General features: G+C 45.2%; 1 protein-coding gene across 1 annotated transcript; it reads left to right on the plus strand.

The window, feature by feature from the left end:
* Positions 1-413: 413 nt before the first annotated feature.
* LOC136446382 (uncharacterized) lies at positions 414-8626 on the plus strand. Its single transcript, XM_066444730.1, has 7 exons — positions 414-437; positions 1465-1618; positions 1839-1948; positions 7194-7361; positions 7831-8025; positions 8182-8311; positions 8547-8626. Exons 1-7 carry the CDS (start codon positions 414-416, stop codon positions 8624-8626), a joined length of 861 nt encoding a protein of 286 aa, XP_066300827.1.
* Positions 8627-8980: the final 354 nt, after the last annotated feature.

Consider the following 8980-nt stretch of genomic DNA (forward strand, 5'->3'; position numbering starts at 1 on the left):
GGTAACGAAAAAAGCGTTCTAAAAATGTTCAGAATAAATAGATGTTCGTTCTACAATACAAGGTATGTCAAAGCGGCTTATAAAACATTAAATTCCAAAAACAGACCCACAATAGATAATCAAATACGTTTCAAAGCACTGTCCCATGTACTGGAAAGTTCGATCCGAAGGCCCCCTTTCCGGTTAAGTGATGGTCGATGGATCCTTTCATACACTGCTTCTTTGACACCACGTTCATACCATCGCGATTCCCTATCTAAGATGTCCGTAGAGTCAAGCTGGAACGAATGTCCGTTATGTCTGTTGAGATGATGCCATATAGCAGAAGAAAAACCACTGTTGCTCGCTCTGCAGTGTTGTTTATATCTTGTCCTCAAGGGCTGGCTAGTTTCACCGATGTAGGTGTCCTTACAATGCGGGTCCTCAGACTTCAGTCGGTAAACAACGTCAGACTTAATGTCGTTCTTGATTTTGTCCTTGGGATGAAACAATCTCTGTCTTAAAGTGGAATAGGGCTTGAAATTGGTGGCAATGTTATGATTCTGCAGCAGACGTCGGATTTTTTCCGACACTCCTTGAACATAAGGAATTGTAGTGTTCACCGTTTTGGTTCTATCCAGTTGAGAGTTTCGTGAAGGTTTCCTAGATGCGTTTGTGGGTTTCAAAGCCTTATTAAAAGTCCAAGACTTATAACCACATCTAGATAAAGCCTTCTTGAGGTGTTTCTGCTCCTTGGCTTTGGCTTCCACAGACGTAACGATGTTATCGGCTCTGTTATACAAAGTTCTTATAACACCGAGCTTATGCTCCAAGGGGTGGTGTGACTCAAAATTGAGATACTGGTCAGTGTGTGTCGGTTTACGATAAACCTCTACGTTGATAAGACCATCGCTCTCAACCCTAAGTTGAGCATCCAAGAAAGGTAGGGTGTTGTTGAGACTCCTCTCCTTGGTAAACTTGATGTGTTTGTCAAATTGATTGATGTGTTCAAAGAAGTCATCCGCCACATCTTTCTTGAGTCTACACCATGTGTCGTCCACATATCTGAACCAGTTTGCAGGAGGGATGCCCGGAAAAGTACTGATAGCCTTAGCCTCAAATCTCTCCATATACAGATTAGCCACGATAGGAGAAACGGGAGAACCCGTGGCACAGCCGTGTAACTGTTTGTAGAATTTGCCGTCATAGGTAAAATACGTACACTCAAGACAGAGTTCCAAAAGCTGACAAATCTGATCTACCGATAGTTTAGATCTCTCTCCGAGGGTATCATCAGCTTCAAGGAATTCCCTCACTACTTCAACCGCTCCTTTAGGTGGTATAGATGTGAACAGAGAACATACATCAAAAGAAGTGATGATCTCATCATCCCCAACACGAATGTCCTCACCTTAATCATTTCCGTTTTTGGTAACCATACATAATTTGCAGTGGTAATTACATTGTTTTTAATCCTTACAATAGGTAATCGGCCCAATAATTGTTGATGTCACATCGCCAACATTCAGCGGAGAAGTATCTGTGTCTGTTGAAGACGGCTTCCTCGTGACACGATGGCCTAAAAATGGCTTCTCCGATGACGAAGACGTAGATGCGCTCGATTTGGCATTTGCAATCGGTAAGAGATGTTTCTATCCTTTAGGATCGCATAGAAATACTCAGGAGAAATATCAAATGATAATGATAATGCAATAATGATCTATCACATTTCAGAATGATGTTCACATTCCGCTGTAAGTTACTAACATGTGATTTACATCAAGAAAAGCTTACGCTGTTGACTGAAAGCACTGTTGGAAAGCTCTGTTAACGTGTTTTGAATTCCATTTCCATTGCAGGCCGTCCACCAAGAGGAGAAGAGGTTATGAAATACTCCAGCTTGAACAACACAGAACAATGTCAGACTGCAGAGGACTTCTGCACAGCAGTGGCCACATCAGAACTACAGGTGACTTTATTCGATTTACGTCGATGTGGAAGAAATTTACTTTCCTATGCTTATCAGTGACCCACGTTTGACTATCGCATTAGCAGTGTTCATGCAAATGTTCTCAAAACCCATGTGGTATGATTCTAATATTGTATCGACAAGAAAATCGTAATTGTAGCGTAAATGTTGTAGTAGAAGGAAGTAATTGTATCGGTATGTACATCTGTATAATCGGTATAACCGGCCTTTTGTTAACACATCAGTTTCACAGGCACGTGGTGCGGGAGTAACTAGTTAAATTATAATGACCTGTCACGCTTTACCTTTGTATATCTGACTGCGATATATCTGCGAGGATGCTCCAATAATACGCGATGGTAATGAATTCTCTACGTCATTTCTTAGAAGATACAAATTTACTAGCATATCAATAATATGTTGATAACTCTGGTACTCGAAGGTGTAGCGTCGCACGTTACTCAAGAATCACACAGACACAAGCACGTCTACTCACTAGTCGTGTATTCTAGCTTCTGCACTAAGTTACATCTGGTAGGAGGGTTCATACTGCATCCGGTGTAGAGTTACTAGGATTAGAGTTAGAGTGGCCAATATAAAGTATTACATGTTTCACATCACTACATCCCTCCTTTCCTCAGACATGCATTATACAATGTATATAGACTATCAAACTCATGCATTACTCAATTGCTGCTACTTGTTATTTCCATGCATTATCAACTATGCTTCAAACTTTAACTTTATACTAGACAGTCCATTTCCGTATTCATTGTCCGTATTCATTGTCCTGGATCATGGAGTTTATTTCCTTCCACTCCTTATCAATAAGTCAGTCTCTCGGGTGGTTTTACCACTCGGCCTGATCGCGTTACATAACTGCCTGTCTTTATTTCAGTCTCTGCTTCCTTGTCTGGTGTTGTTGACGTTTCCTCACGCGTAGTCTCGTCGCAGGTTGTTTCTTCACCCGTTGTCGTTGTCGCTGCCTCTTCCGCTACGTATTTCTTCATAAAGGAAACGTTCCTCTTTTTCACTTTCCCGTCCGGATCTCGAACTGTGACTTCCCCTCTGTCTCGTTCGATCACTTCATATGGAGTTGCTTCGTATTGTGTGGAGAATTTGTCTCTCTTCTCCTGCTTCACCAACACACGATCGCCCGGCTGTAGAGTACTTTCCTTCGCTTGTCTCTTCGCATCAGCGTAGTCCTTCCCTGCGGTTTTCCTCTCAAAGTCTCGGTCTCGCACTTCTTCGTTTACCAGCTTTGGTTCTCTTGGCAATTCTGGCAGTTTAGATCTCATCTCTCTCCCAAACATCAGCTTGTATGGAGTTTCTCCCGTAGTTGCTTGCGGAGTGGACCTGTAGGCTTGGAGATGTTTAAGAATCTCTCGCCTCCAGTCTTTCCCTTCCACTCTCGACACTTTGATCGCCTTCATAAGTGTACGGTTCTGTCTCTCGACTTCGCCGTTGGCTTGTGGCCACAGCGGCGTTGTTCGTTGATGCTGTATCCCCTGCTCTCGTAGAAACTCTGCGAACTCTGCGCTTACAAACTGTGGGCCGTTGTCAGTACGTAGAGAGCATGGATATCCAAATCTTGCGAAGATCACCTCCAATGCTTCGATGACCTTTCGGCTTGACGTTGACTTCATGATGGCAATCTCGTAAAAGCGACTGTAGTAATCAACGACGACTAAGATAGTCTCCCCTGTTGGTAGCGGTCCCAACAGATCTGCTCCACAGGCTTGCCATGCGCCTGTTGGCGGCATTACTCGTGCCATTGGTTCTGGCGGTGTCTGCTCGCTGACTACCTGGCACCCGTGACAGCGTTTGCACACTGCCTCTGCATCTGCTTCCATTTTGGGCCACCAAACCTTGGTCCTCAGTCGGTTCTTCGTTTTCTGGATGCCCTGGTGCCCTTCGTGAGCTAACTGCACGACGGTCTTCCTCAAAACCTTCGGAATGACGATTCTCGTCCCGCGTAGTATGAGCTGCCCATATGTGCTCAGTTCTGTCTTCACATGACGATAGGATATCACTTGACATTCGTCCCACTGTCCTGTTTGGATACACCTCCTGACCTGTCTCAGCTCAGGGTCTTCTCCCGATGCCCGTTCTATCTCGCGTGGCGTTAGACTGACTGGCGTGCTCGCCTCCACCACGCTTCTAACATAGTCATAGTTCTCACTTGACTTGTCATTTGACTTGCTGTTGAGCCTCGACAGCGCGTCAGCGATGTTGGTCTTCCCGGGACGATAAACGACTTTATATGGGTACGCCTGTAGTCTCAGCACCCACCTTTCCACGCGAAATGATGGCTTCGACTTAGTTGCGTATATGTGTTCCAGTGGACGGTGATCCGTCTCCAACTCGAACTCCCGGCCAAACGTATACAGATGAAACCGTTCGCACGCCCACACGAGTGCTAACGCCTCCTTCTCTGTTTGGCTGTACCGTCGCTCGACTTCTGACAGTTGTCGAGATGCATACGCAATCACTCGCCACCTCTCATCTTGTAGCTGTAGCAACACAGCCCCCAACCCTACGGGCGACGCGTCCGCCACGATGCGTGTCTTCCCCGTGGGTCTGAAGTACGCCAACGTCTCCGTACTTGTTATCAGCTCTTTCAGCTTCTCGAAACTCTTCTGCTGCTCTGAGCTCCACTTGAACTCGACTCCCTTGCGCGTTAACTTCTGTAACGGCTCAGCCATGGTTGCGAGGTCAGGTACAAACTTTGCCACGTAGTGTACCAAGCCTAGGAATGACCTCACTTCTCCAACTGTCTTTGGAGCTTCTGCTTCTCTGATGGCTGCTATCTTCTCCTCGCTCGGGTCGACACCCTTCGCGGTCAGTTCATGTCCGAAAAACGTCAGTTTGGACATGCGGAACTGGCATTTCTCTGGGTTGGCCGTGAGCCCAACTTCCTTCAGACGATCGAGTACTGCATACAGTCTCTCGTCGTGTTCGCTCGTATCTCGGCCATGTACGATCACGTCATCCGCAATGTTCGCGACACCTTTGCAACTCTTCAGCACATCTCTGACGATTTGCTGGTATTTCTCCGGCGCTGACGTAATACCAAACATCAGACGTCGATACCGGAACAATCCTTTGTGTGTCGAGAACGTGGTCACGTGACGATCCTCTTCTCGTAGCAGGATCTGGTGGAAACCCCATTTCAGGTCGAGCTTACTGAACACGGTGCTTCCATTGAGGTCGTGTAAGACTTCTTCCACGGTAGGTATTGGTTGACGTTCTCTGATAATACACTCGTTCGCTCTTCTCATATCAACGCAGACGCGAACGTCACCATCCGGCTTAGGGACTACGACAAGTGGCGACACCCACCCGGTCGGTCCTTCCGGTGTTTCCTCGATTATACCACATTCTAGCAGTTCATCGAGTTTCCTGTCGACTTTTTCCCGTAGACCATATGGTACCCTTCTCAGTGGCTGCGCCACTGGTTTGACAGATTCGTCAATATTCAGCGCCAGTTCATAGTTTTTCAAAAGCCCTATCCCCGTGAATACATCTTTGTATTTCTCTTTTTCCGATGGGTTTAGCTTTTCTTGCAGACTGTTCACTTCTTTGGCTACAGTTGCTCCCACTTTGAGTATTTTGAGCTCTTCTGCCGTGCCTTTAGACAGCAGGCCACGTCCTTCTCCATCCAACACCACGAAAGCGCCATCAGTCTTGGCTCCACTGATTGGGCACTTAATCTCCGCTGTGAACTCGCCTAATGTTGGCAGTGGTGTGGAACTTCCGTATGCGTAGAGCTTCCGGCTTCCTTTGCGTTGAGCCCAGCACTTCACTTTACTCCGCTTCAGGTTCTCCCATGTAGTTTTACTCAAGATATTGCTTGTAGCTCCTGAGTCAATCAGCACATCTGTTAGGGTTGCTCCCCCTACTTCTAGCGTTACTGTACCGTCCCTTCTGACTCTTGTATTCTGTACGCTGAATATATAGTCAGATCTCATTTCCTCATTTGCTGACTGATCCACATGGTTTGTGTTAGACCTCTTGTTCCTGCATGCTGCCCTAAAGTGGTTCAGCATACCACATTGGCTACACTTCTTCCCTCGGGCAGGACAGACTGCATCCCTGGACATATGTCCTTGGCGCCCACAACTGTAACAGCTTCTACCTGTCTTAGGTTTCCAGGCCGCCCCCGCTCCAAGACTCCTGGGTCCCCTTCCAGACTTCTGGAATGTCTGGCTTCTGTCGCTATGGGGCCCTCTCTGGGTTGTTCTGCTAAAGTCTTTCTTCCTCTGTCCAACTGACAGTACATTTACTTGCCCAGTCATTTCAAGAAGTTGTCTTCCTACAGACTCATGTGCCCGTGCAATGTCTAACATTGTTGTTAGCTGCAAGTCACCTCCCTTCTCTAGGAACTTACGTTTGAGCTTGGGGTCTAGTCCTGCTTCAATGACTTGATCTCTTATGTGCACATCTACTTGATTCCCGAAGTCACATGTAGCGGCTTTCTGCCTCAATCGACACACTAAATCGTCTACTGATTCCCCACTCTGTTGTTTCATCTGTCTGAACAGATGGCGTTCGAAAGCTACGTTCGATTTGGGAATGAAATAATTGTCCAGTACCTTTACTGCTTCGTCGTACTTCTTCTTGTCGTCTTTCTCATCCACTTTCGAAAAGTAGATGTCCTGTACCGCCTCTCCTGCGGTGTGAAGAAGTAGTGCCTTCTTCTGTCCGTCTGCTACTACCCCTTTTCCTTGTAGGTAGAGCCCGAAACTCCGCTTCCATTTCTTCCAGCGGATCGCTGTTGAACTTGAGTCACCTCCTACTGCGAACGCTGGTAGGCTACCAATGTCCCCTCCAATCTGGACTGTAGCCTGGACTACTGCGCCTTCTACCGGAGGATCTTCCTTTCCCGGAGGATCTTCCTCGGCCGGAGGATCTTCTTCTGCCGGAGGATCCACGACATTCCCTCCCTCCGACATGCTTTATCCTCGTCGCCAATGTAGCGTCGCACGTTACTCAAGAATCACACAGACACAAGCACGTCTACTCACTAGTCGTGTATTCTAGCTTCTGCACTAAGTTACATCTGGTAGGAGGGTTCATACTGCATCCGGTGTAGAGTTACTAGGATTAGAGTTAGAGTGGCCAATATAAAGTATTACATGTTTCACATCACTACAGAAGGCATGATCATACTTAATTGTACATCATACGTAATGGGTTGTATCAAATTATGTATTGAGTTCATCGTTGCTACACAAACGTGCAGTGGGGCCTACACGGGAACCACACCTACTACGTGTCTATCAAAGCAACCGACGCGGCAGGACTGTCAACCACCGTGGTCTCTCCTCCCTACGTGCACTACGTAGAGCCACCGGCACGGGGAGTCGTGGAGGATGTGAACCCGGATGTACCGGACGACGGTTGGCTACAGGTGAGTTTTAATCATAATAAATCTGTTTACGGTTTAAACTCGTATACCATTTGTTGTGGTCCGTTCAAAAATCTAGTGCCTTGAATTCGAAAACACTCTGACCGGCCAATCGTCGATGCTTTTTTGCTTGCATCCTGAGCTCATTTCTTCTCTTGCTAAACCATTTTTTTTCCGATTGGATAATCTTTGCTTTTGATGTTGCTTCTAGGATCGGTTGTTATTTGGTTTTCTGTTGGTCATAGAAAAAAAAAAACTCTGAAAAAATTATTTGTCACTACGCTCTGTCCATTGTTTTTGATATTATAATGTATTAGATACCTTTCTTCACGTACTTGCAATGGGCAGCATGTCTTCGCGTATTTGGATTAGGTAGTATGTCGTCAGGTACTTGCTATGTAGGACGTGGTCACCAGTGTCAGACCACTCATTTCATTTTGTATAAGCTAAGCAAACACAATCCGCCTTTTAGGTTGAGGATGCAGATTCCCAAATAAACAACACCGCCCTTGCCGTCCGTTGGTCTGGATTCTCCCACGCCCATCTTGACGTCAGTTATGACGTGGGAGTAGGAAGCACACCTGGTGATGATGACGTCGTACGATTTTCGTCACTTGGCATGGACGTAACCACGACAACTATTGAAGTGGATCTTGAATTCTTTAAGGTGAGTTTGCCTTACGGTCTTCTCCATTCGTCAAAGCGTGTATTGGATTTTAACCTAAATTACAAAAATATAAGAAATGTTTCTAACATTTCTAAAAGTGATCATCATTACCTTTTTTCTGCATTAGAATTTGGATTTTTTTTCTTAATTATTCAGAAATACTACATCTCAGTGAAAGCCCGAAATGACGTTGGTGAGGTGACGGTCAGTTCAGACGGTATCACAGTTCTACCGCGGGACCTACTTTCCGGGCTATCGGTCTATGATGGCTTGACTTGTGAACAGAGTAAGTAATAGTCTCGTTTGTATATGCGCGTATGAAAAATCTGTCAGTCGAACGAAAAGTTTGTTACGTTTACTATTAGTCTTCACTAGAAATATGTTTGAAGTTGACTTTACTCTAAGCCAAATGAGCTTTGATTTGAAAAAAAAAATCGTTCAAAAATTTTACATGCTAATTGAGAAAATATTAAAGTGCAGGCTTGCTTATGATCCAATGATTTTTTGTTATTTCTTTTCAGACCAATCAACTGGTGGCCATCAAGTACAGGCAAGTCATCCCTTCCTATTCAAAAGCTTAGAATTTACCGTTATAAAGTAACGTTCTAGTGCATCGTCGTTATTAAAACATTCGGAGTACCAGTTTTCTCGATTTAGAAAATAAAATTACTAGATTATGCACGTATAAGGTGTATTCATCTAGTTTCAGTAATCTATCTATCCATCGGCCATCGGCCGGGACTAAACAAGTACATACATCACTCCATATTGCCCTGTCCAACATCATTTGTCCTAAGTTCAGTAATGACTATCAATACATGGTGAGGTGCTTACTTTGTATAGAAGTCTTTGGAAGCAGGTATCAAATATCATCATGTAGAGAACCAGAGACATTGTTAACTTACCTGGCACTGCGTAAATACACATTGCTTTTTTTGAATCGAGTTCTCTTTTT

Source organism: Branchiostoma lanceolatum, chromosome 12, assembly GCF_035083965.1.
Source record: "Branchiostoma lanceolatum isolate klBraLanc5 chromosome 12, klBraLanc5.hap2, whole genome shotgun sequence".
Lineage (NCBI taxonomy): Eukaryota > Metazoa > Chordata > Leptocardii > Amphioxiformes > Branchiostomatidae > Branchiostoma > Branchiostoma lanceolatum.

Excerpts from the sequence above, each read along its gene's own strand:
- LOC136446382 (XM_066444730.1), top strand. The coding sequence starts at position 414 with ATGCGGGTCCTCAGACTTCAGTCG. Across the intron at positions 7,362-7,830 it reads CGGACGACGGTTGGCTACAG|GTTGAGGATGCAGATTCCCA; the intron begins GTGAGTTTTAAT and ends TCCGCCTTTTAG. Across the intron at positions 8,312-8,546 it reads TGGCTTGACTTGTGAACAGA|ACCAATCAACTGGTGGCCAT; the intron begins GTAAGTAATAGT and ends ATTTCTTTTCAG.